This window comes from Syzygium oleosum, unplaced genomic scaffold, assembly GCF_021117445.2.
Source record: "Syzygium oleosum isolate NSW1041296 unplaced genomic scaffold, Sole_v2.1 Sole_v2.03, whole genome shotgun sequence".
Lineage (NCBI taxonomy): Eukaryota > Viridiplantae > Streptophyta > Magnoliopsida > Myrtales > Myrtaceae > Syzygium > Syzygium oleosum.
This window is the reverse complement of record NW_026607487.1, coordinates 20,865,043-20,892,778: the sequence shown is the minus strand read 5'-3', so window position 1 is coordinate 20,892,778 and position 27,736 is coordinate 20,865,043. Positions and strand designations below refer to the sequence as shown.

At 39.2% G+C, this 27,736-nt stretch overlaps 3 protein-coding genes across 4 annotated transcripts; 1 reads left to right on the top strand and 2 right to left on the bottom strand.

Annotated features, from left to right (window-relative positions):
- Positions 1-237: 237 nt before the first annotated feature.
- On the bottom strand, positions 238-1,146 carry LOC115683826 (uncharacterized). Its single transcript, XM_030608454.2, has one exon. It carries the CDS (start codon positions 1,063-1,065, stop codon positions 595-597), a length of 471 nt encoding a protein of 156 aa, XP_030464314.1. The 5' UTR covers positions 1,066-1,146; the 3' UTR covers positions 238-594.
- A 4,862-nt stretch (positions 1,147-6,008) lies between these two features.
- On the top strand, positions 6,009-14,735 carry LOC115683823 (uncharacterized). Of its 2 annotated transcripts, none has more exons than XM_030608446.2 (9): positions 6,009-6,119; positions 6,668-6,818; positions 8,178-8,266; positions 8,404-8,542; positions 11,647-11,721; positions 12,260-12,381; positions 12,489-12,564; positions 13,983-14,042; positions 14,479-14,735. In XM_030608446.2, exons 2-9 carry the CDS (start codon positions 6,711-6,713, stop codon positions 14,614-14,616), a joined length of 807 nt encoding a protein of 268 aa, XP_030464306.1. In that variant the 5' UTR covers positions 6,009-6,119; positions 6,668-6,710; the 3' UTR covers positions 14,617-14,735. The 2 variants fall into 2 exon arrangements, with proteins under 2 accessions (XP_030464306.1, XP_030464310.2); XM_030608450.2 differs by having other exon boundaries at positions 12,489-12,560; positions 14,479-14,707.
- A 1,589-nt stretch (positions 14,736-16,324) lies between these two features.
- LOC115683861 (cytochrome P450 714C2-like) lies at positions 16,325-19,106 on the bottom strand. The gene is made up of 5 exons (XM_030608496.2): positions 18,687-19,106; positions 17,812-18,038; positions 17,476-17,723; positions 16,996-17,350; positions 16,325-16,895 (listed from the first exon to the last, which is right to left on the bottom strand). Exons 1-5 carry the CDS (start codon positions 18,994-18,996, stop codon positions 16,461-16,463), a joined length of 1,575 nt encoding a protein of 524 aa, XP_030464356.1. The 5' UTR covers positions 18,997-19,106; the 3' UTR covers positions 16,325-16,460.
- Positions 19,107-27,736: the final 8,630 nt, after the last annotated feature.

The window sequence follows — 27,736 nt, the reverse complement described above, 5'->3', positions numbered from 1 at the left end:
GAAGATCAATTACTTTCGACACCATAAGACATTCGGTCTAAGCATTTAGATGGGCATGCGAGATTAATTTTCATATCTAACGTTTCGAATGATAATGCTCAAACACGCTTTAAACAACCAATCATGGCCAAATGAAGAACCAAATCCACCTAGGCTTCTCGGCCTAATCAAGCTGATCAAGCTATTGGCTTTTCTTCATGTATTTGGTAAAGCATATCAGGCGCAAAGCAACCAAAATGCCTGTCAAAAAATAAATGATTAACAGCTTATTTGACAAGAAAGCAACACATCTGCAAGAACGTAACCCACGCAATACATTCAAAAGTAGCCTGCTTAGTATGCTAAGATGGCTAATTTTGTCTTCCGTTAACAGAAACCTCTCTTTCTCAATATCTAGATTGTAGATTTCGAGTATCTTAGGTACCTGGAGGAAAAAGGATCAGAAATTGCAACTCTCCTCCGAGTTCTCATAAATAAGAGTACCGCCATCGCAGAGTTCTGAAAAGGACAAAAGCGACAGCTTTAGCTAGAAATATAGAGGCCATTCCATGATTACCCCCAGCACTCGTTCTCCTTAAGTGGCTCGAACAGAGCTTAGTTGGTAAGACGGAGGATTAGCTGTTTCTTGGATCCTCCTGCGGATGGTGGGTGTCCCTTAATAAGTTGGCTCAAAACCTTCGCACAACGACTAACCATTCCCTTGAGTTTCATCCCTTCGGCACCACCTTGTCTCTGCTTCGCCCTGACCCTGACCACTTGAAGTTGCGTTACTTCTTCTTCAGTGAAGTGGTGGCCGAGTGAACTCCTCCGCCGTCTCTCGTCACACGATTCAAGCAGAGGATCTCCCTCGCTATTAATGAGTTGCTTCAAGCTTTGACGGTCACTAGCCAATTCTACTCCGGCGATCCCTTTCTCTTGATCGAGAGAAGCTTCTGAGCCTTGATTTTGGGCAAAGCCTGTAACTGAAACATCGCTGACGGTCTCTTCGAGTTTCAATGGCTTTCTGGTTCTCTTCGACATGGCCAGATCGTAAGGACGTCCACCCAGATTGATTTCGCTTCCCATTTGCAAAGCCACCGAAACGTTGCTCTCTGTCTGTGGTTGCTCTACGAAGGAAGGAAGGAAGGGGTGGGTAATATGATAGTTTCCTAAGAGACTGCAGTCTTTGCTTGGTGAAGAATCAAAAGGATGTTTGATTGACTCGGAAGAGGTGGGCGGTCCTTTTTGCGGATTCTCCGTCCCTCTCAGCAGTGAAATCCTTCCCTTCACTCAATCTAACACGAACCGACCTCAATGGCGTGGGTGCACGGGTGATTTTCACCTCTCGGTAGTACTTTTGGAAAAACAAAAAAAAAAAGGTATTTATGCGGTCCACCACTGCACTTAGTTCCTCGTCCGAACAAATTTGAACAGGAGGAACCAAACAAATATCATATCTCCTATGTCTATTTAGTAATGCAGCTTTGGACACACTTATGATAGTTACTTGTTTCTCCGATTATGAAAGAAACTTTTCGACCACTTGAAATATCGCTTCTTCGACTAAAAATGTGGAACGCCGTGTGCTTAAGATAAAAGAATACAAGTAAAGCACACAAAAATCGACTAATTAACATATTTTCTATGGCAAAGTAAAGTGCGATGTCTGTTTCACTTCATATGCTTAGAGGTACACAAACATCTTCCAAGAAAGCGAATAGACGCAAATTGAATGTTGTACTAATGAACAGTGTATACAATTTATAACTTATATAACATCTTGACTTAAATAAAATACACCAATCGATTTCAGGTTACACGGGTTCAACTGGATTGGGTTGTAATTGCATCGAGTGCTTACACAGTTGCAATACAAGTACCATCAAAATGAGCCAAACTTCACTAGCTACATGCTAAGTCAATTTTGTGTTCTTGCACTTCAATTTACCATATGCATTGTTGTAAGTTAGATTTAAAACAGTGCTATTTCCACCCCATATATGACTAAATACACCCAATTGCTATCAAAAGACAAAATCACCCTAACTAATCAATTTCAATATAAAGTGGTGGTCGTTTTCTATTGAGAAAAGTACCAAAAAAATCAAAACCCGTTGCATCGATACTAGTTGGGTCATAAATCTTTCAATTTGACCAATTTAGTCCTAAATAATTTTATATATGTACCAGTTGAGTACACTGGCCAATTTAGGTCGAAATTGCTGATACAGCCGTCCGGCCGTCACTGATGTGGATTTTTTTTATATTTTTTTTTCTTTTCTTTTTTTTTCCTTTCCTTTTCTTTCCCTTCTCTTTCTTGCATCCGCCAGTGGACGACCCTCGCTAAGCCCTCGCCGGCCACCGGGGAGGGTCAACCTCGCCTAGGCCAATGCGAGACCCGACAAGACCGCCCTCGCCAAATCTAGGGTTTGGAGCGATCTTCTTCGAAGCAGACGAAATGCAGGATTTGAGAGGAGGTTCAAGCTCCGACAGAGCCAGTGTTGGTGAGGTCTGAAAGAGGCTTTCTTCTTCTTCTTGTACCACTCTTTCTCTTAGCTTCCATTGCTGCTACACACTCGAGAGCATCATTAGCTTCATATCGGACTAAAGCCAAGCACAATGGTGCAAAATTCCGATTGAAATGGAATTTCTTCTCTCTTTCATTTTTGGGTTTTTGGAAATGACAGAGATTGTGGTGGAGATTTCTAAATCATCTTCGTCATTTCCTCGTCAACGAAAACAGGGAACAGAAGCAAAGGCCGCAGCTGGCTAGGCCATGGTGTGGTTGGCCTTGCCCAGATCCGGGCGAGGGCTGCAAAGCCCTTGTTGGAAGCTCATAGAAAAAAAAAAAGAAGGAAAAGAGAAGAAAAGGAAAAAAAAAAGGAAATAGAAAATAATAATTAATTAAAATCGAAAAAAAAATGTCCACATCAGTTCTGACCGTGCCACGTAGGACAGTCGGCGTCCACGTCAGCAATTTACGATCTAAATTGGCTTTATGGACTTAATTGGTACCATTTTGAAAAGGTTCATGACTAAATTGATACAATTAATAAATTGGTACCAATTAAAAAGTTTATGACTGAATTGATACCGATATAATAAGTTTAAGATTTTTTTTTGTAATTTCCCCATTTTCTATTTCCACATATGATCTAGTTGCCATAATTAAAAAATTCACATGTTTTGTTTTTGTCTATTGTAGATAATCTGTTTTCTTTTTAAATGTTGAATTTTACTTCCATAGAAATTAGTTTTGTCAACAAGAAAATTATTCAAGAAACCTAATTCTATTCTACGTTGGCGAGTAGATTTATGGTTCAATTATAAAGTAGAATGTAAAAAAGTTTTGACACATTACGATTTCTTAACACAATCACTTGTTTATAAACTTACACTTTTGTTATACATATCACCATCAAACCTTTTTCTCATCAGTTGTCATTTATATACATACACATATAATGGGATCATAGGATGAAAAAAAAAACACTCTTTAAAGATTTTCCAAAATATAACCACAGTTACTTTTTCCAACGTGAAAATTTTTAAAAGGTAAAATTTAATTAAACCAATTGTGTAAAACAATATTTTTTTTTAAAATCATCATTTTGGATTAACAAAAAGTAATATCGTCCATGAAGTATTTAGAAAAAAGATATCAAAATGTCTCATGATACTTTTTTTCCACATCAATGTTTTTGGTGTATTCCTAGATACTCCTATATTGCCTTTACATGCTTTTTGTATAGATATCTCATCAATAGTAAGGAGAAAAGACAAAATATTTGATGTAGTAAATTAAGAGACTTGATATGTATTTTCTTGGATATTTCTCTTTTCCACAAAACTTACTTCTACGGAAGTAAAATCTAGAAATAGAAAAGGAAACATAGTGCCCTATAGTATACGTGGGATACCCATAATAAAAAATAAATAAAACATGCAAAATGCTTAATTATGGCAACCACATCCTAAATAGAAATAAATAAATAAATAAGGTGGGGCCAACTCTTTAAATTGTATTAAATGATTGAAGCAACTTTGTGTTTTTAATAAAAATAAGAGTGAATTTAGTCATATATAGGGTGGAAATAACGCTACCCTAAATTTAAATGCGTAAAAGTTTAAGGTATGATTGTTTGCATTTGCACAAAGGTGAAAAGTATATTTTGATTTCCCACAAATATTCAAAATATTATTGAAATTGCAGAAAATTATGAAAATTATAGTGTCAATACTTGGGCGGTGTGAAAGTTTCAATACCGAGCAAAAAAAAAAGTTTAAGTACATGAATCGCAAAATTTAAATTATGCAGAGCTTTTAAAGGCTAATTTGGTTTTTTTATTCACGTGTGAAATATTGTACGGGTGATATTTTGTCTTTTGCAGAGTCATTATGTAGTTTTGACTAATTGCATGTAAAAAACATTGAAAAAATACACAAAGTGCAAAATAACAATACACATATGCAGTGCATATTAGATAATTCTTTTACACACAATGAAAAATAAATAAATCCTCTCTCAGTTGGCCCCACCATCACATCACCATCACCATCTCTCTCTGTGTTGGCCCCACCTTTTATAATCATGTTGTATACTTTCCACCAAAAGAAACTTTCAATTGACTTAAAAGCTAATTGACGGTGAAATCGTACCCGGACTTAGCATCTTTTATTCTTTCTTCTTCTTCTTTTCTTGTAGTAGTATACTTTTATCATCGCCAATCCTTTATTGTTTTGTAGATTTTTTCAACGTTTCTATCGTTTGCATTATTGGAATCAACACATATTTGGCCCAACAAAATCTTTACTACTTGAGCTGTTCAAATGTATCGATTAGCAATTTTAGAGTTTTTTCAAATCCATGACTAGTCAACCACAACTTTGATTTTTTTTTTTCGATATAAGAACGAGAGATGTTCATAAAAACCCCAAAAATCAATAAATTGAGTGAAGCAAACCGGTAAGTTAAGTTAATCGATTGTGTTTTGGTTTGTTGGTTTGCTTTTTGTTTATAATTTTAGAGACCAGTATACTCGAACCAAACCAACTTTGGCTTATAAATTTTGTGGTATAGCTTACCAAGCAAGTTTTTGCTATCTAAGATTCCTACATACCATTAAATAAAAGATTGATACTTCTCGAGTTGACTATTATTGATTGATTTTTAATCTAAATTATACTTATGAACGATGTATGATCTCTTGTGTCTTTACCGTTTTGTTAAAAAATATTTTTTAACGTTTCGATGATTTAATTTTATCTAATTATGAATATATTCCTCTTTTTCAATAGATGTGTAGAAATATGTGCTTTTTTTTGTTAATTTCCATTGCATGTTGTAGTTAGATAGGTGAAATATGTATTACACTTATTATTTGTAATTGGGCTTGAGGATATCAGTATGAATCGAATCAAATTGACAATGAGCTGAATCTATTGATTTATTTCATTGGTTTGGTTTGGGCTTTGGTAAATAAGTTCGGTTTAGACTGAAAGTACCTTCAAATTGAACCGAACCAAACCACTAGCGCACCTAATTCAGAAAAACATGCATGGCTTAGAGAAATAAGACAATTAAAAAAAAGTCAATAAAAGTATCGCGACAATGATTAAAGGGATTATGAGAGATTAAAAGGGATTAGTCTCGTTATGTACATTTTGATTCCATTGAAAGCTCTCCATATAAAAGTAAAAATATAAGTAAAAAAAGAAATATAAATATTACTACACAAATCCCTGTTAATCCCTTATTTTGCATTTATTTTAATTACATGAAAAGATATTTAGATCACAATATAGTGTTTTTTCCTCGCCAGCATCCAAATAACAGTATAGTCCTGTCAGTTGTTTAAATTTTTTTATCTTTTTGCTGCTAATCCCTCAAATTCAAATGGAAATGACATCACCCTTTAAAATAATTGAAGAAAGAAAATAAAGCTCGCTCGGCCCAAAAAGGCCGACGGACAGGAAAGCGCATGGAGACCACCGGCTTGACCACTCATCTCATCTTCCTCGGACGATTCCGTAATCAACATTGACTCGCCATTTCGACGACTGCCTTGTGCCGAGAGAGAAGCAGCAGCAGCGAACAGGTTATCGATTCTTTTGGTTGTGGGGATCAAGAGCGCATAAAAGTAAGGGGGCTCTCTCATCCTACAAATTTCTTCATTAGCGATTCCACTAAGGGAGATTTTACCTCTCGTTTTCTTGTTAAGAAAGCTCTTTCATTGTTGGAAAGCGGGTTTGCTGTCTTTTTTTGTCTCTAGTCGGAGTGAATTGGCTTTCCCAAATCAATCAAGCACGAGGGTTTTCACTGTTACTACTGTGTACGCGGGGCTTCCTTCATCAGGTTGCTGCGGGTCTTGGGGGTTTAGAGGACGTGAAACGACTCTGTAAACACCCGGCTTAAAGTAGGGGGAAAGAAAGGACCGAACTCCTATTTTGTTGTACCCGAGAATTCTTAGTGGTTGCCATGCCCATGTGTCGAATTCAAGGATGTATTGAAGTAGAACCTACTGGACATTCACCCTGCCTCCCATAACTCAGGCTTGAAGCGAATATATTTCTCTCCAAATTTTTATTTATACCGTGAGAAAGAAATGGATATTGAACTCATTCTTAGTGTTGGCTTGTGTCGACGGCTGCCATTTGCTTCCTTTTTGATGATGTTTGTTTGGTTTAGTTCTCTAAGCTCATTTCTGCCGGAGATACTTCGACGGAGCAATATGGATGCATTATTTTCTCCTCATTCAATAAATGTTATTGGCTATGCATTGAGGAAAGAGTTTCTGTGGCTAGCTGCGGTCTTTTCAGGGATTGTCATGTGCCGTGCTGTAAGTTGCTTCTTCATTGAATGCTGACATGCTCTGTATTCCACATACCAAACAAATTTCATTATTTTGATTTCTCTCAGTTTGAATTTGCTGCCCCCAAAATTTGAGTTTCATCCTGCAAGTTCTTTTCGGATTTTTTTTACACCTCTTAGCGATCTTGCATGTATTCCTGTAGTTTTTTCCCCTATGTGAGAGTCAGTCCTCGTACTTTTGGTTGGATTGGTATGACTTGGAGCACACTTTGCAATACCATGTCTGAGTACAATGAACTCCAACTTCTTGCCCTGGCCATCTCCACCATTTTGATTCCTAGAAAACTATTTGAGAAGATTTTGAGCATGAATCATGCTGAGCTTATGCCTTTGCTTGCTCTTAGGGGCCCTCTTACTTTTTGTACTCTATTGGTTCACAATAGGAATCTTATAATTTGGTCCAATCAACGCTCCCGCAGTGAGAATCTATTATCTGAATTTTTGAGAGACCAAACCATAGAGCGTATCTGATGATGCACTACTCAATTTACTAAATCAAGGGGACCTATTAATTCTTTTTATTTGTTAGTTATATACTTTTACTGAACAAAGGACGCATTTTTTTTATAATTTTATGTAGTTTTATATGTGATATTACTATCTGAACTAGCTTTTACATCTATAGCATAATGATAATTTAAATGGAAAATTAAGATTTTGCTTGTGTGTTTTCACGGCTCTTGCTTGGGGAAAAATAATGTGGGGCAATGATTTTACAGAACTGGCTAAGTGTGCTGTAAGAGAAAGTGTCATTTTGATTGGATATGGGATCTGCATGACATCAGTAGAATTTGATGTGTATGAATTTGATGTATCTTACCAAGACTCATGATTCAATTTGATTACAAGACTTTACAAGAAATTAAAAAATCTCTCGTAAGTATGAACAGTGGTCGAAAGAAGTCTATTAGAGGGCAAAAATTACTTACTATTGATCAGATTCATTTTAATATTCATTCTTAGCAGTTGTGTTCCAATTTATTCAACCTACTCTGAATTTGGGAGCAGGATAGTAATGATGTTCTTAACCTAATATGAATTTGGCACTAGGATAGCAACAATCTCAGTATCTTCAATTCAGGAGCTGAGAATGTTTGAGCTGCTTTCAAATATTGGACCATTTAATTTACGACGTGTTATTCACACTGTGATCACACTTATGAGAAGGGAAAATATGTTTAGTGAATTCTTGTTTGTGTGAAAAACATGAGGAGAGAGTAAACAGTTTGTTCCTTCTATTTGCAACATTTCATTTGAATGAAAGGTGCATTCATTCCTTTTCATATCTGATAGTGTTGTTGTTTAACTACTGTTTTTTTTCTTGAAGGTGTATAAAATAACGGGTCTCATTAGTCTTTTATGCTTCAATGGGTATACGAAACTCAGGAACATGGACAAAGTAGAATGGAAGAACCGGTAAATTCCTCATCCTTATTCCAGCCTAAGTGCTTTGCGAAATTCTCAAGTAATGTCCAACATTCCATTCATTATGTCCTCTAGGAACACTGCAAGAGATGGGTTGAAATACCTTTTTTAAAATGTTTTTTGTCCAGGGGATTCTCGACATTCCATGCAATTGTTGCATCGTCTGCTTCTCTATATCTCCTGCTGTTCTCAGATCTCTTCAAAGAAGATTCTCATGACCAATTAGTCATCAATAGGACATCAACCGTATCAGAGACAATACTGGGGGTAATGTGAAAAAGTTTATCACATTTCTTTGATTGAAATATATAATAGCTTGATTTGATAAAACATTCCAACTGGTACATGGTTTTATTTTTATTACCTTCGACATTCTGATTATGCATAAATATAACAAGAACTAAGCCTTAACCCACTTGGTAGGGTCGGCTATACCGATTACTTTATGACATTGTACTCTATTTTGTATCAGGTCTTCTGAAAGATCTAAGTGCTCCAAATCTTTTCTTATCATCTCTTTCATGTGTTTTCAAATGGATACATGTATGGTAGTATGTACATAAATACTCCTTAGATGAACAGTAAAAGCATAACAACCTTAGGGCTTTTGTTTGCAAATTTACTTTTGTGTGTTTTCATGGGATTTTTCTTACTGGATGTTAATTTTTGACATATTTCTTTAACTTGTCTTGCTCCAACTAAACTAAGGATGGAACTTTTTTTGCTTAGTACTTGGAGTAATTATATGCAATCCGTTAGCTGAATGTTATTATTCTTGCTTGAGTAATATTCTACCATTGTAACAATTGAATATCTTTCTCATACATCATCGTGGATATGTTAGAAATAAAATGCACTTAAGTGCCATTGGAGTATGCTGCTGCTTATTGGTAATTGCTATATGGAACTAGTTATGGTTATGTAAAGCTTGCAAAATGCTTTGAGGGGGATTTCATTGATGATGCAGCACATAAGTATGGTATAAGTGCTAGAAACGGTTGCTTTATCATTTTGAAGAAGTCTATTCAGAGAGTGAACTATTTATTCACCTTAAATAGACCCGATGCGTCTGGTCAAATAATGTAAATTATTAATGGGACAAGGTGACAATGGGTTGATTGATCCCTCCTCTCGATTGATCCCTCCTCTCGATCCATCCTCCCAGCCTGATTGTAGCTATGACAGTATCTCTTACTTGTCCATATGCATTAGAAGATATTTTGATATGGTGTAAATGGATCCATGTAGGCTACCTCAGTTAGTTCGGCCAAATGCAGGATCTATCTATAGATTTATTGCTCAAGGAACTTATTGATAGCTGATATTGGAAAGGAAGACATAGGTAATTATTTGATTTGCTCCTATTTTTCGACTTCCTTCAAAAGATATTTTTGTCATAGTATGCATCTTTCTGCATGAAAGACTGCAACAAAATGAATTTGCATGCAAGTACATGTCCACGATGATGTGGACATGTGGACATGCAAGTACATGTCAACAAAATGAATTTGCATGCAACAAAACACCGTTCTAGTGGAAATATTTACCACAATTTCTAATGCTGCTCCATTACAAATGAGGGTGTTGGTGTGGGGAATCAGCATTGTGGAGATTGGGAGAAATTCTATGTTGATGCTGAATACAAAGTGATGATCAAAAAGGAGCTCGCTTCAGGAAGCCGGAATAAGAATGGTTTGAGCAATGGTGTCAAATCCACGGCCTTTTAAAATCTTTTTACCCATTTCAATGACTTAGGGCGCGTTTGGCAACCATTCTATTCCCGGAAGCTGATTCTGCTCAGAAATGATTTTTTTTTATTCCATGCCTGAAAACAATTTCTAAGCATTTGAAAGCGTTTGGTAACTATAAAAAATTTCTATTTTTGGAATAGAAAAAGAACATAAATGTGTTTGGTAACTACACAAAATTTCTTTTTATTAATAATATTTTAATAATATTTTGAATATTTTAATATTTCTTTCTTTTTTTTCTTCTTTTTTTCTTCCCCTTCCCTTTCCTTGGCCATGGCCGGTCACCGACGCCGGCAACCGGCCACAGGCCAGGGCCGGCGAGGGCTGGACCCTCGCCCAGGTCGCAAGCCGCCCTCACCAGATCTGGCAAGGGCGGCGGTGAGGGTCCAGCCCTTGCCGGCCACATGCCAGGAAGAAGAAGAAGAAAAAAAAAAAAAAGTTTCTTGATTCTTGATTTTGTTTCAAAACTAATTATGGGAACAAGAAGCTACTTTTTTTGGCTTCTTGATTTTGTTCCAAAACTGATTCTGGGAACAAATTTTGGCAAATTTATGCTCGAGAACAAAAAATTTACCAAACAGATTTATGTTCCAAAACTGATTCTAGGAACAAAAGAACAGAAATTGTTACTGTTTGGCAACTTACCAAACGCGCCCTTATTGGCTTCCTTTTTTTATTTTTCATAAATTAATAATATAAAACCACGGAGTTCTGTTTTTTTTTTCTTTTCTTTGGATAGGTAAAAGAGAAGTCCACTGAGTTCTCACATGAATCTTTTTAATGACCCTTTGCAGGCTTAACGTATTTACTCAAATCAATGCCCACTATCATTTGAAATGCATCAATGAACCATAGCACTATATATAGTGTTGTATTTTTTTCAAAAAAAAGGTTAATACTGAATTTTTTATGTCTAATGTTATACACAAGTTTATGAAAAAAAAATATTATTTGATTAGAGTAGACTAATGGGTATCATCTCTTAAAATCGAAAGGAAACTTGACTTTCTTATTCATCCCATTTGTGGGCAAGAGGTAGGTTGTGACTTACTAGTTCAGGAAAGGGTCAAGGCAATGAGCAGATTGGCGCTGCTACAGGATCACGTCCAACTTAAACGATAGATGTTAGTGGCAGCTGACCCTCTCTCTCTTCCGGCTCCGAGTGACCTGATTAGACTAGTAATGATATATTATCACATATGTTAATCAAAACGTAAGTATCTAAGTTATTAAGTGAAAAATTCAGAAATATGTTGATCCTGATATGCACTATGCCTGTCTTGGGGAAATTCACATCCATGGCAGCTGTATCCTGTCCAGTAAAGTCTGTCACTCCACACTCCCCAGGGTGACCTACCATGATTTGGATCCTCTACTCTTGCTGCTTTGCCCCTCCCTGTTCTTATTGTTTTTTTTTTTTGTACCCTGTGCTTTTGAGAGCACATTTGTAAACATGTAAATACACACAAAATGCAGCTCAATCATTTGTTTGCGATTATGTATGGCTTTACTTGATACACTTAGGACATGTGAAGCAAACCCATGTAGATGATAATGTAAGACTAGTATAGATGGTTCTTTATGTACTCATGTTTTTTATCTTTTTATGGCACTTCACAGGTCTCTATAGGTTATTTTCTGTCAGACTTGGCAATGATTGTTTGGCATTTTCCAGCTCTTGGTGGTTGGGAATATGTAAGTACACGGACACAAGTATTATGATTTTTTAGCTTGCAGTTTTTTAGCATGAAATAACACTTCCTCCATCAGCCTTGACTCTTGCTTGGTGTCTGAATCTGGTACAGCTAAAAAAAGTTAAGAGTATATGACGTGAGAGCTTTATAAGTTAAGTCGAGTAGTGTTTTGATGAATGTTAAGCTTTTATTATTGTAAGTTAACCATCATATTATGCTGTAAATTAGCTGGGGTACTGCGGGTTGTAATACCAGGGGTAGTACTGTCTTTATGTAAAAGTAATCTTCATGATATGAATATTGAAGGAGGAGAGCACTAAGGCTTGATCCTTCAGTTTCCATCCACATCTCTATGTAGCATGTCCCTCGCTCTCCCTCTCCCCGTGACTTAAATTTTTTAAATGTCGGCAAATTTGTTGAATTGGGGTTAACTGGCTGGTTATACTTGTACCTGCTTTAATAGTGTTGTGGAACTACTCTTGCTCTTTGGGCAGTTTGTCTTTCTTTATGTGAAGTATTGACACTACAGTTCTTCTCAGGTTCTACACCACGGATTATCCATGTTTTCCATCTTTCTTTCCCTTGTAAGCGGTCAAGGCCAAATATACATACTTATGGTTTTGTTTTCAGAGAGCACAACCCCGTTTGTCAATCTAAGATGGTTAGTGACTTTCAAAATTACTTCATTATTCCTCATTTCTTTGACTGAACAATCCATTATTTTTTTGTATTGTTGACAAACACTGGCTTAATAAGGAATCTATTCAGGTACTTGGACATTGCAGGTCAGAAGAGTTCTAACCTATACATCTGCAATGGCATCTTTCTGTTCCTGGGGTGGTTGGTACTGTCCGGCTTCCATTAGTTTGATTTACTTTACTACCGTTACCTTTCTACTTAGCTTAAAAAAATTTTGATAGGAGGAAAGGGCCAAATTTCAGATAAATATAGTCTAGGCCAATGTGGACTTCCTTATTTCACACTTCGTTTGCCTTTATACTGCAGTTTAAATGTAGTTTAGATACAGTTGACTGTGTGGTCTTTTTGATGATACAGGTTAGAGTAAACATACGGCGGAGATTTGAATAATAGCTGAACATGTCTAGCAGAAATCTGCTTGGTAGCATGTGGAATTTAAGCGCAGAAATTTAAACTATTTGGTTGCAGCAGGATGAAATAAAAGAATCACAGTTTCATCTTTTGGTGACTTTTGAGGCGTCGTCTTTTTGGCATACAAGCTACTACTAATTCACAAGAAATTAAGAACGATTTGAAGTGTGCATTTTTAAAGTTACAAATGGCTCTTGAAGAAAAGGCCAATATCCTCTTAATACACTCGACAAATTCTTGATTGCAGCAAGAGTTCCAAATAGGTAATAGTTCTATCTAAAGTTGGTTTTCTTCGCCCCTTCGGCAGAACATTTTGATAGATCGAATCTTAATATTCTCAACAAAGTACTGCATAATTCATTATATATAAGTTTAAGTTCAACCCTACTAAATGAGGAACTAAAAGGCATCATGAGACATCTTGCTATCCCTGGCAACTAGATACTGAGTAGAAAGGATTTAGGTTGAGTGTGTTTACCATCTTTTCATATCTTCTGGACTGGACTTCACTATAAGTTTCAGAAGCAGTTGCTTTTTCTGTTTGGGCATACGAGGTTCACATTAGATGTTTGAGATTTCTTATTTATGTATTCATCTCTCTCTCTCTCTCTCTCTCTCTCTCTCTCTCTCTCTCTCTCTCTCTCTCTCTCTCTCTCTCTCTCTCTCTCTCTCCCAAACCCGTACAAAACCAGAAAGAAGCCACTTCGCGTGAAATAGTTGGCATGGATGTAAACATTTTAAAAAACATGCGAGTATTTTTAGAGATGTACCACGTATAAAGATTCATCTGTGATGTTCATCAAAAGGAGGATTGTCAAGGTGGATTACTCCATTATGAATATACTAAATGTGTATGTGTTTAAGTGTGAAAATAATTACTAGATCAGTTGGATGAGCCTGTTCAGCCTTTAGTTTTACTTGAGTTTCACTTGATCAAAACATTAATTTCAACTGAAGTGTGTCGGTTAAGCTGCAATCTGCATTAGCTTTGAGACCAATGCATTAACTTATGATTAGGGCTGAAAATTTATGTCTTTAGTTCTTGATAAAGGTTATCAGATGACGCCTAACATTTCCATCTGACTTGAGATGACATATTTGTTCAAAGGCTTTCACATATATTTTGATCATGCAACTATTTGATATCTTCAGGTTGCAAGGATTCTTCTCTTCCTCTTCTTTTTCACCCACATGCTTATTTACTTTGACCAGGTGAGTTGTTTCTTAGCAATAGGATTTAAGTGACCTCTTTGATGATAAAAATTAACCTAACTGTCGCTGTAATATCAATATTTGAATGTATTATGATTTTTAATAACAGAGTTGGAGATGCTTACGATGAAAGTCTCTATAGAAAACCATGGGTGCTTTTTGCTTTAAGTTTTCTCCTGCTTTGTTGTGTCTATAAATCTATCTTTCCAGTTTAATTTAACTTCTCAGCATGAGTCACCGGTGCTGATGTATGCAGTAATGTCATTCTTTTATTAATTCATGTGTTTGAAAAGGAAACAATCATTGGGAATAGGAAAGCGAGTCTAGTCTTCTTAGATGGTTTATGCTGTTATATTGATGATTTCACTGGCTGAGCTGCCATAATTTGATTCAAGATACAGAACAGGCCTCATCTTTTTCACCTCTTCTGTTTCAGGTGAAACAGATTTTTGACTTGGGTTTCTACAGTTTGCTTTTGGTGCCTCCTGTTTTGGCAATTATGAACCTATTTTGGTTTTGGAAGATTGCCAAGGGTCTGGTGAAAACTGTGTCTAAAAAGAGACATAAGCAGTGATCTGACCATTGTATTGTACATGTAAACCACCTTCTCTCTGTATCTAGAAGAATATTGAGATTCCTTGTCAATATAATGCTTCATACAACAATGAATATTACCCTTTCGTTCTCATTTTATTGGTGGGATCGTGTCAGAAGATCATCATGGACTTCCTTTCGTCTCACAGAGGGTCCTTTTCTTAATTATTATTTGCGAGTCATTGGTTGACTCTAATGTACAGGTGGATCTTATGTTTCTTCTTTTGACATTTGAAGTTTGTTGTTGGAGGTAGGACCATTACATTAAATTGCAGTAGAACCATTAAACTTGGTTACCAATGCCTGCTTAATTATAATGATCGTGTATCCAATCAGAGCACTTCATGTGGTTTCAGGGATATTAGGGTGTGATTTAGGAATCATAGTGTTATATCATGGTACAAATGTCTTGCTAATTCTGGAAAAAGACTGGCTGTTAACAATTTGTGATCTTTTACTTTTACCAGAAGTGATAAAATGGTTACAATGACGGTAATGAACTAAAGAAGGAAAAATAAGCACCTTAATTCTATCTAAAAATTTTAAGGATATGTTCATTGGAAGATGTAAAACTCTTGAAAAAAGTGTAATTTAGTTTCAAAACTTGTCAAATTGGTACAATCAAGTCATTTCGCTAATTCTGTCCAACCTTGGCCACAGAAATGCTAACGGGGCTTTCTTTATTATTATTTTCTCTATCTATTATATATGGTGATGACATGACTAAAATGACGTTGTTTTGATTTAAATTTGATTTTTAATAAAAAAAATAATTTAATTTTAATTTTAAAAATAAGCTAAAAAAAACTAGGAGGCAAGGTTGCCTCCGCCCCACCATTGTCGGGGGTCACCATACCGGCGTTAGTAGGGGACTAGTCGACGGGGGTTGCCAGGGCCAATGATCCTTGCCGGCCATTCTCCCACGGTGACCCTCGCTGACCATTCCCCTATGGTGGGGCGGTGGCGGCCCTGCCCTCACCTCCTAGTTCTAAGTCTCTCATTCTCTTTTTTCTTTTCTTGTCGTTATTTTATTTTAATTTTGGCTTATTTTTTAATTTAATTTAAATAAAATTTGTATTAAAAGTTAGATTTGGACAAAAACGACATCATTTTGTCCTTATATTTCGTGTTTTAGCCACGTTCACGTATAAGAGAAAAAATATTTAAAAAAGTCACGTTAGTAATTTTCCGTTAATCAAGTTGAACGAAATAAATGGAAGGATTCAATTGCATCAATTTAATAAGTTTTAGGATTCAATTGCATTTTTATGACAAGTTTTAAGACTTTCAGTACATATATCCTTAATTTTTATAAAATAAACTGACATATAGTTCTGGAGCAGTAGAATACTGCATAAATGCTTGATCTCCAACTGTTGTGATCAACATCTATCGTTAGTCCGTCCGTCTATCATGTAGCATCCATAAAAACTAGAAGCAATAGGAACAAATCTTTCTTCTACAAGCAAATTTTTGGAATACAGTAATAATTTTTTGGGAAGGATTACAGTGTTTCCACCACGAGGGGCATCTGCTTCTCTTTTTAAGCATATAGTAGCCTTTGTAAATGGGAAAAACAACAGTCCGGTCGTCCTTAGTGTTTCTCCATTGTTGCAATCCGTGTATCTAATCTATTGTCGCCAATAGCGGATACATCACTGTTAAACTTGAACAATTGACATGTACAATGGAGAAAGAACGAACTTTGCCATAAACTAATACAAAAGTGACAAAAAAGAAAGGAAAAGTGCTTTTGCAAATAGCACGAAAGCGAACAGTGGGCTTAGGAAAAAATGGGGTGAAAAAAATAGTCTTTTGAAGCCATCAATCTCGAGATAACTTGGTGACGGAGAGATCGACACCGTGCTCGGGCTCAATAACCAACCTAAGAGCAGGGGAATGGACATAGTTGGGAGAGAGGGTGAAGGAAAAGTTGGAGAGAAGCTGGGCGATGAGGATCTTGAGCTCAACCATGGCCAGGTTCTGCCCGAGGCACACGCGAGGTCCCACTCCGAAGGGCATGTATAAGTGCGGCAGCTTGCAGGCTCCCGTGATCCCGTTGGCAAATCTGCCCGGGTTGAAGGAGTAGGAGTCTGGACCCCATATCTCGGGGTCTGTGTGCAGTGTCAACACCATCGTCCACACGTTCACTCCCTCTGGCACTTTCAGGTCCCCAAATTTCATATCCGTGAAGGCTTCCCTCGACACCACTGCCACGGGGGAGTATAGCCGCAGCGACTCATTTATGACCATTGTGAGCTGCACCCAGGACAGAAATGTTGTTAACGCATGCCGATAATCATGAAATGAAAACATTACATTATGTGCACTCTGTCTTAAAGGTATCAGGAAGCCGCACCAGTTTCATCTTACGGATCATATCGGCATCAGGAAGACGGCCCCCACAAACTTCAAGAACCTCAGCGCGCACTCGATCTTGCCACTCTTGACTGGAAGCCAACAGCATGAGGCACCATGTCGCAGAGACGGCGGTGGTCTCGTACCCGGCTAAATAAATGTTTTTGCAGTTGTCGACAATGAAGCGGTCCATGGCCTCCTGGCTCAAGTCGCTGTTTTTGGCACCCTCAAGAACCATCTGCAGAAGGTCCTTCTCATATGCTGCGTCCATCCTCTCCTTCACCACCTGCAGTATCAAACTGCGGACCTCCTTCTCCAGTGCCCAGGCTTCTCTGTTACTCTTGGTGGGGAGGTAACTGTGTCATTGCAAAACCAAAATTGATTAAAGCCAGCTGAATGACGGTGGATTTCTTCGCCCATTTTTTTTTGGGAGGGGGCTGATTAATTGGAGGTTTTTCGGGAGAAAGATTTAATTACTCACCTCATGCCAGGAATCCCAGTAGAGAGAACTTTCTTGGACATGGCCTCTTGGAGAGCCCTCAACTTGTGGAAGATCTCCTCTCCTTTGGCGAAATTGCTGCCAAAGCAGGCTCTGGAGATGACATCTCCCGAGAAACTTCTCATGTGCTGGTCGATGTTAATGTTGGTTACTCCACCGGCAGCGTCCACTTTGTTCTTCCAGGAGTTTAACAGTGTCTCTGTGGACTCGTTTATGAGGTTTATCATCCCCTGCCGGCCGGCAAATTCCCAAATGTTAATTAAGAAAAATTGGTGGTGGTGATGGTGGTATTAAAAGACATCAATTAAGATTACATACCTTAACCTTCTCCATATAGAGCTCAGGAGCGAGGATCTTTCGCTGATGAGCCCAGTGGGAGCCGTTAGAAGTTAAGATGCCTTGGCCCATCAAGGGACCCCTCTCCTTGAACTGGTATGAGGGCTTCCCCAAGTCCAAGGATGTGCAGGTGGTAATCTCCCTCACCACGTCTGGTTGGTTCACATAAACTATCTGTGTGTTCCCCAGCGAGAACGCAAATGTATCTCCTGTAAAAATCATGACACACCAGCGCATGAGACCAGCCCGATCTGATTGTCCATGTCCGAACCACAAATGATCGATCCAATTCATTGAAGGAAGGGGGAAGGAGAAATGATTTGATACAGGAGTGGTAAATTACTCCTGTTCTTTTACCGAGCGAGAACGTGTTGAATGAAATTTAGTGCGAATGTAAGAAGTGATGTTGGGGCCGCTGGAGTCATTTTGGTGGGTCCAATTTAGATCCAGCTCCAGTGGAGCTACCCAGCGCATGCATCCGTCTTTATCAAAGAACTAACATTAACCCCAAAAAAGAAAGAGCAGCCAATGGTAGGCGTTGCAAGTGTGCAAAAAATGGAAACAGGCAATGAAGGAATCTTCAGCATCTACCACCCTATGCCGACATGGTAGGCTTCAAGTTCAACCCTAAGGTACAGAAAACATATGTCTCTGTGATGCACGTGATCATCTTGATCTGACTAGGAAATTTAAGTACCACCAATCTCTAAGTTTCATAAACTCTCTAAGAATTGCTAAAAATCTTGCGTTTAATTTATGTAGTTAGGAAAATGGGAAATCGAAACACATAAATAGTGTTAGATTAATTGTAGAAAAGAGATGAAGATCCCAGTTAGGACGGCGGAGAGGTAACCTACCGTATCGTTTTCTCCACTTGTCGAAGAAGGGGAAGAGGACAGTAGCGCAATCATGGCGGGCAGGGGGCTGGCTGGGCAGAGTCTTGGGAGCGGAGGAGGAGGAGGATGAAGATCTCGCCTTCTTGATCTCCATGATGTTGCCGAGCAAGAAGGCGGGGGGCGGTCCGTTGATGCCTTGCTTCCTCAGCAAGGACCTCAACTTTTCCGGCTTCACCACCAGCACATTGTACAGCCTCAGCAACACTCCTAGTACGGCCACCGCAGCTATGGAAATTAGCGCCTTTGTGTTCGAGTACTGCAGAGAGTCCATTGCTGATGATCCTCCCAAGTCCTAGTGTGAACGTTACTCCGGAGTACTGGAGACTTGGCGATGACAGCACTGATTGGGAGGTGGCTAAGGGGTTTCGGTGGGATGGATGGGGGCTTGAGATGCTGTTGTCAGATGCTAAGCAAGGCTCACATATATATATACACACACAAAGGGTGACCAGGACAACATCATCATAAAAGATATTGGAAGCGTGATTATTCTGCTTTATTAATCCGGTACGCTGACCATATGCCCATTAAAAGAAAACAATAATTTAAGAGTGTCGCCCGCCAAATTGGTCCCGTCAAAGTGGAATAAGAATGTGGAAATCACACTAACGACCGGCTTGGTTAGTCCGAGAGAGAGGACAACCGAGCAGTCGATTGCTTCGTGGACTTTGGAGTCTTGGAGATAGACGCTGGAGCTCATTACATTGACGGAGGGGGCTCTTTCTCTTACCTCTCAAGTCTCCTCCACCAAGGAGTCGCCAGGCTGCTGGCCAAGTCCGGGCGGCCAACAGAGTTGGCCAGGCTCTCTCGGACAGTGCCCAGTATCTATTGAATTTCTCAGCGGATAGCTGGGGGCCCAGGCTTATTTTGGTGGGCGTTGGAACGAAGACACAGCCGCGATTGAGACTTGTTAAAACTATATTTAAGATTAGAAATTTGTAAAACCCTGAAGAGAATTTTAAAACCCGTCATCTAAGAGGGTTTAGAGCGTGAGAAATCTTCTTTGTCATGACTATTTATTGTAGGTTTGAGTGTTTTCTAGGACTAGTGCCGCTACCTTCCCTTTCTGGGAAATGGCTAATGGATTATTAATTTTACACCAAACTCGGGTTCTCCCAAGCCCATATTCATTCACAACTTGGGTTTAATTTTAACATGAAATTTGATCTATTTAGGAGTCACCTCTAATCAATTTTTGGTGGATTAGTGAAAAGCCCAAGTAAGGTGTGGGTGTGTTTTGACTTAAAATAAAGTGTGGATGTATACTTTACTTTTACGAACTAGAAATTCAATAGATTCAGAGACTTGATTACGCTAAATTACTCTAACGCCCTTTCAATACATTTTCTCTTCTATTTTCAAAAAAATATATTTTTGCAAGATACTTGTTTTAATTTTAAACCAAGCCACTAATAAGTGAGGAATAATTATGCGGGTGTGCAATCAATAAAAATAACAACCAATAATCAAAGCAAATAGATATGTAAATTGTAAGGACCCGAGGTCTACACTGTGTAATATTGTCCGCTTTGGGCCCACTGACCCTCACGGCTTTAAAACGCGTTACACAGAGTAGAGAACCCAAGCCTTATAAACTAGCCCAGGACTCCTCCCTAAGCGATGTGGGACAAAAGACATACCCCCCCTTGCCATCCTAGAAGCCTGCCAGGAGCCGCTCTTTGTCCAGGCCCTCTGGCCCCGGCGACCACTCCCCGCCCTCGTCGGACCGGGTCGTTACATAAATTGCTAAGGAAAGTAAATCGAGCTCACTAAAGCAATCAATTATTTTTGGGTTTTCTTTTACCTTAAAATAATGACTAACCTATATGCAATGCATGTAATGCAAATTAAAGCCCTAATTATGACCTAACTCTAGGAACATAGCATTATTCCATCTGGCATGCAATTCTAGTTAAATGACATAAACATGCAATCACTTACTGACATGGAATTGATGACATGGCATAGATGATGACGTAGATAGTGACATGGCATTGATGACATGGCATATTACTCACATGGCATATTACTCGGTCATGCTTATATCAAACTTAACACTTTTATTTCCACATTTTTTTGTTAAGTTTTTTAAAATCGCTTATTCACCCTTGTCTAAGTGATATTATTAGCCAACATAAAAAAGGAGGTGCTAGGTATATTCTAAGCTTCATTGATGACTTTAGCAGGAAAGTTTGGATTTTCAAATCACAAGAGTGAATACTTTTGTCTGTTTTAAGAAATTTAAACCCTTGATAGAAAATCAAACGGGCAAGAAAATCAAGAGGCTTAGAAATGAAAACAGGGCAGAGTTCTATTTTAATGAGTTTATTGAGTTTTCTATAGAACAAGTTGATGGTTACCGCACCCACCCATGAGTAGCTCAGTTGGTTAGGGCGTACTTGGGATTGTGTGGTTAGGCGCACTGATCCCAGGTTCGATTCCCCAGCTGAGCACTTGTGATTTAAGTGGGGGGCCATGGCGGTGGGTTGCTGTGCTAGTCTCCCCTGAAGAATAGTCGAGGTGCGCGCAAGCTGGCCCGGACACCTCGGTTACCAAAAAAAAAGAAAAGTTGATGGTTACCTCAATGTGCCTCGCGCACCACAACAAAATGGAGTTGCAAAATGAGCGAATTGAACATTAATTGAGAGAACCCAATATATGCTCTTAAATGCTGGTTCTTCACGAGATTTCTAGGTTGAAGTTATGAACCTATCCTAATTAACGCATGTCCAGCATCTTTCATTGAGTTTTGGATTCGAGAGGAAATGTGGATTGATCAACCTGTTGATTACTCAAGTCTATAAATATTTTAATGCCCTTTAGATGCCCATGTAATGGATGGTAAGCTAGAGGCGAGGGAGAAGAAGTTATTCCTAGGCTATGCACGAGGGGTGAAAGGTCATAGATTGGAGTTCAAATCCTAAATCACTTGAATTCCTCATCAGCAAAGATGTCACCGTTCATAAATCCGTGATGCTAAAGGTAGCAAGGAGACTTGGGTGGTACAGATGGATCATAGTGCCGAGAGATAGGTGGAGCTTCAAGTGGAGGCTCAGTAGATTACATGCACAGGTAGTGATAACAAGGGTCTCAAGCCAAGTGCCAATGAAACCACAAGTCAGCCCAGAGCAAAGGATGGTACTAGTGGTGAGGTGGAAATCAAAGAGACGTCGTATTGCATAGCAATATATCAGAGAATGTGGAGAGGTCAAAGAACCACGAAGATATGGTTATTCACATAGTGTTATTTATGATTGTGTTGCTGATACCTTATCTACAACATAGAAGACTGAGGACCCACTCTCACATCGACAGGCGGTTGTCAAGTGTAGAGGCTCAATAGTGGATTGGTGCTATGGGATATGAGATGGGATCCCTTGAATTGAGCTAGACATGGCAGTCGGCAGTACCTTCAAAAGGGCGGAAGTTGATGGGCTCCAAGTGGGGTCTTCAACGAGAAGTATGACAGTTTTGGTTTAAAGACAACCAAATATAAGGCACGCCTAGTAGCAAAGGGATTCATAGAGCATGAGGGTGACTACAACGAAATATTCTCACATATGGTGAATTGTAGCTTGATCGGGGTGCTAGTGGGTTTGGTTGCTGGAGTTGGAGCAGCTGGATGTTAAGACAACTTTTCTACATGATGAGTTAGAGAAATAGATATACATGCAGCAACTAGAGGGGTTTGTCGCTTTAGGCCATGAAGATAGGGTATAATTGCTTAAACGTCCCCTTTTATGGTCTTAAGCAATTATCTATGCAGTGGTACTGTTATATTTCGTCGGTCCGCCCATGATGTGTGTGTCCAAGGGACACCATTTGCTCTAATAAGAAGTATGTCTGAGAGACACCTTTTGAAGAGGTGCGAGGAGAGTTTCTTAATGGAAGTTAAGATAACTTCTTCGGTAGATGAACAAGATATAATTCAGAACTCTCTCTCTCTCTCTACGTATAAGGATTCCGTATCTATTCTTAGAAGACAATCGGCATTAACGTTGTGGAACAAGAATACTTTCCCTGTGATTGTATTCGGACCAACGTGAAGTAGATTCGTTCATTGTTTGCTAGTGATTCAACGTGTGATCCTGGAAATTGTGTTTGGAGTGCATCGAACAGGTTAGTCGATTCTCCCAACACTCGATTCCTACATTGGTATCAGAGCCTCGGTTATGATCTCTGCCTTGTTTTCCCGTTGATTTTTTCCGCTTGTTGTTTGATATGGAGATCATGATTATGAACTTCATACTGTTTGCATGTTGATTGCTCATGAATTGCAAAATGAATCGACGAACATGAATTGAAACGAAGAACGAGTTTGAACGTTACGGGCGACCGTTCTGTTCGGATGATTTTCGAAAACCTTTTTATGGAGAAAATAATTTTTTATTATATAAAATTGAAGAAATCGTCGAGACGAGCAGAACGGTGGGTCGAACGCCGCCGGAAACCACCGGACTCACCGCTACGCGCAGCCAGAAGCCGATGCGCGTGGAAGCCACGCGCCCAAGGGGCAGGCACTACCAACGCGTGGATGGCACGCGCGCGTCAGCCAAACGGCGCGTGCTGACGTCATCGATGACGTCAGCAAAACTGTCGGTAACGACACGCTGATGTCATTGATGACGTCATCTTGCCGGCCGGCCGACCGACCTCCGGCAACCGGCGACCGACCCTACCGGTGACCCGACCCGTGGATCCGACCCGACCGGAGACCCGACCCGACTTGGAGACCTGACCCGGATGATGACCCGACCCGACGACCCGACTCGTGACCGGTCAACGGTCAACCGGTCGGACCGGTCAACGGTCGAGCCGGTTGGACCGGTCGAACCGGTCAACGGTCAAACCGGTTGGACCGGTCGGACCGGTTTCAGAAGCCCGAATTGGGCATGCACGTGAGCCATACGCGCCGCGCACTTAGGCGGCATGTGTGGGCTCGTGGGAGCTCCGATCGGGCTATGGTTGGTACCGTTGTGTTCGTATTGAAATTCTCTACATTGTGGTATAGTTATTTTATATGTTTGAAGCTTTTAAAGGTATGAAAATGCATACGGAAACCTAAATACGTGTATTTTTGGGGTATTATTGCATTTTACTTGTATTTCCCTATGGTTTTGGAAATACAGAAGCTGGCTTACATGTAAATGACCACATAAAGATTATGTAGAGCATGGTTCATTGATGGCATGTTTATATGGTTTGATGTGCTTGCAATATTCTTAATTTTGAGCATATTAAAACAATGGCTGGAGATCCTTACGTCATGAATTCCGCTGTTGATTATATTTGTTGCATGAATGTTCTATTTGTTGATTTACATCATGCCATGCTATATGATTGCTAGAAAGGATGTGATCATTGTATTAGATATTTTTTGTGAATTATCTAGTCTAGTGGGAGTTCGTAGGTTGGTAGAATTAGAAGAGATTCTCACCTAGAACTTAAAATTTGCACAAATTAAACAAGTTAATGATAGTAGAACAATCGTACACCGAAGCTGATTGGGAACATTGTGAACTTTCATTTTGGTGTATTTTGTTGAATTATCATTAATTTAGTTCGTCTTTGCTGCAAATTAAAATATGTGTGTTTATGTAGAAAATGTGCTAGTATTGATTCTGCGTTTATTATGTCAATGTGTAATAGACAGTGATTATGGCTTCGGCATCCAAGACCATTGTAGCTGACCTCAATAAGGGTGAGAAGCTGAACGGTGACAATTATGATATTTGGCACCGAAAAGTTCAATATATCCTTGAGGAACAAGAGGTTTTGGAAACCCTCAACCACACCATGGATGAACCTGAGCATGGTACTTCTGCTCAACACAAAAGAGATCAAGAAGCTTTTCAAGCTTGGAAAAAGAAAAATAGCATTGCTCGTATCACGTTGCTGAGCTGTATGCAAGATGATCTCATGTGTGAGTTTGAAAGTTATGACAAAGCTCAAGCAATGTGGGTTGCATTGAAAGATAAGTTTGGGGGTACGTCTGCCATTAAGTTGAGGAGGCTCACCATCAAGTTTGACATATACCGGAAGCGCCCAAATTTAACAATGAGGCAGCATCTTCGAGAGATGTCAAACATGGTACGTGAGTTGAAGTCGGCAAGTCATTCCCTAACTGATGAACAGCAAGTTCATGCTGTTATAAGGTCTCTTCCTGACAGCTAGGAACACATGAAAATCAATATGACGCACAATGAAAATATCGTCACTTTTGGTGATATTGCGCGTCATTTGGAATTAGAAGATGAGCGCCTAGAGGCTGCAAAATCCTCTACCCATGCTTATGTTGCTGAATCAGGTTCGGGCAAAGCTTCGGGCTTTAAGCGCAAGAGGAACCATAAATTCAACAACAAAGGAAAAGAGACTGATCAAGCACCCAAGAGAGCCAAGACCTTCCGACACAAGAAGCGCGGCGGGAAGAAGGACAAGGCCAAGATGATGTGCTACAATTGTGGCAAACTAGACCACTTCGCTTGTGAATGCACTGAGCCGAAAAAGGTACCACATTACTCCATTACTTTGAGTAATGCTTTTGTTTCTAGCACTGTAATGCTTGCTGAATCTCATCCAATGTGGACTGTAGACTCAGGAGCAACAGACCACGTAGCTAGAGACCGAGGAGCATTTGTGGAGTATCGTCGGATACAGCCTGGAAGAAGATGGATATATGTTGAAAATAACTCAAGAGTTGAAGTGAAGGTTATCGGCACATGTAAATTAACATTTCGTGGTGATCGAAACCTATTCCTACATGATGTCCTCTATGCTCTAGATATTCGACGAAATTTGGTCTCTGTAGTTGTTCTTCTTAGCTTAGGTTATGTATTTAATTTTCATGGTGATTGTGTTGACATTTTGTTTGGAACAGTTTATTACGGTTCTGGTTATGTATTGAATGGTTTTATGGTGTTAGACATTGACTATGATGTGTACAAAGTTAATGTTGATGATTGTTTTTCTTTAATTGCATCTTCTAGTAATGTGGAGATTGATGAAAGTACTTGGCATGCTAGACTGGGTCACATTGGGTTACATAGAATGAAACGATTAGCCAGAGAATGCCTTTTGGGGTCACTCACTAATGTTGAACTACCCGTATGTGAACATTGTCTAGCGGGAAAAATAACTAGAAAACCATTTGGTAAAGGAACCAGAGCTGAACTTCCATTGCAATTTATACATTCTGACATTTGTGGTCCTTTAAATGTGAGGGCGAGGCATGGAGCCTCATATTTCATCACTTTTATAGATGACTTCACGCGTTTCGGTTATGTTTTTCTGATCTCTCATAAGTCCGAAGCATTGGATTGCTTTAGGCGGTTTATAGCTTTGGTAGAAAATCAATTGAACAACACAATAAAGGCATTGAGAACCGATCGCGGACGTGAGTATCTATCTGAGCAATTCAAGGCTCTTTGTGATGAAAAGGGAATTGTAAGACAATTGACTATTCTTGGTACTCCGCAACAAAATGGGGTTGCAGAGAGAAGGAATAGAACCCTATTGGAAATTGTTAGGTCTATGATGGCGCAGGCAAATCTACCTGTCTCATATTGGGGAGATGCGTTATTGACTGCTGCTTATATACTTAACTGTGTCCCCTCTAAATCAGTCACTTCCACCCCCTATGAATTGTGGACTGGTAGGAAACCAGACTTAAGTTATCTACGACCTTGGGGGTGTGCAGCATATGTTCACGATTCTTCTCATAAATATGGCAAATTAGGCCCTAGAGGGAAGAAGTGTATCTTTATTAGATACTCTGAACACTCCAAGGATACGTGTTCATAGGTGAACAAGCTGATGGAAGTGTGACTGAAATGGAGTCACGAGATGTCATGTTCTTGGAGAACGATTTTCCTAGTAGATGTGAGATCGATAAGGACTTCCAATTACATGAGATGGAAGATCCCAATAACACACCCACTAATGTTATTGAGAGAAATACAGATTTACCTCAACATACAAGACCTAGTGGGAGTGTTGCATCGCCTGACGAACTGAATTCACAAGAAGTTCAGTTGCGTAAAAGTAGTCGTAAAAGTATTCCCCGTCGTCGTTTTGAGATTGAAGGGGAAGCTTTTATGATTGCTCCACAAGACGATGCGGAGCCTAAGACAGTTCAAGAGGCTCTTTCATCCCCTGACAAGGAAGAATGGAAAAAAGCTTTGGAAGACGAAATGGAGTCTATGAAGACAAACCACGTCTGGGACTTGGTTGATCTGCCACCTGATCGCAAGGCTATTGGAAATAAATGGATTTTCAAGATTAAGCAAAGGGCGGATGGATCCATTGAAAAGTATAAGGCTCGCCTTGTGGCAAAAGGCTATACTCAACAAGAGGGTGTAGACTATGAGGAAACTTTTTCACCAGTTGTAAGGTTTGCCTCCATACGCCTTATCCTAGCCATTGTTGCACATTTGGACCTAGAATTACATCAAATGGATGTAAAGACAGCATTTCTCAATGGAGAACTAGATGAAGAAATCTATATGAAACAACTGATAGGTTTCATTGCTGAAGGTCAAGAGCGTAAAGTTTGCAAACTTCATCGCTCAATTTATGGCCTTAAGCAATCGTCTAGACAGTGGTATTTTCGTTTTCATCGAGCCATAACTTCTTTTGGGTTCACGATGATCGAAGAGGATCACTGTGTGTATATCAAACGGTCCAAGGATAAATTTATGATTTTATCTCTTTATGTGGACGATATTCTGTTGGCTGGGAATGACAAGGGTTTGGTTATAACCATAAAAGAATGGTTGTCTTCTAATTTTGAAATGAAGGACATGGGAGAAGCTGCATATATATTGGGAGTTAAGATTGAAAGAGATCGATCAAAGAAACTCATTGCTATGTCACAAGAGTCTTATATAATGAAGATTCTTGAACGCTTCAATATGCAGCACTGTAATCCCATTGATACCCCTGTCATGCAAGGCGAAGGCCTGAGTACTAAAATGTGTCCTAAGACTTCAGAAGAAAAGAAAGAAATGATAATT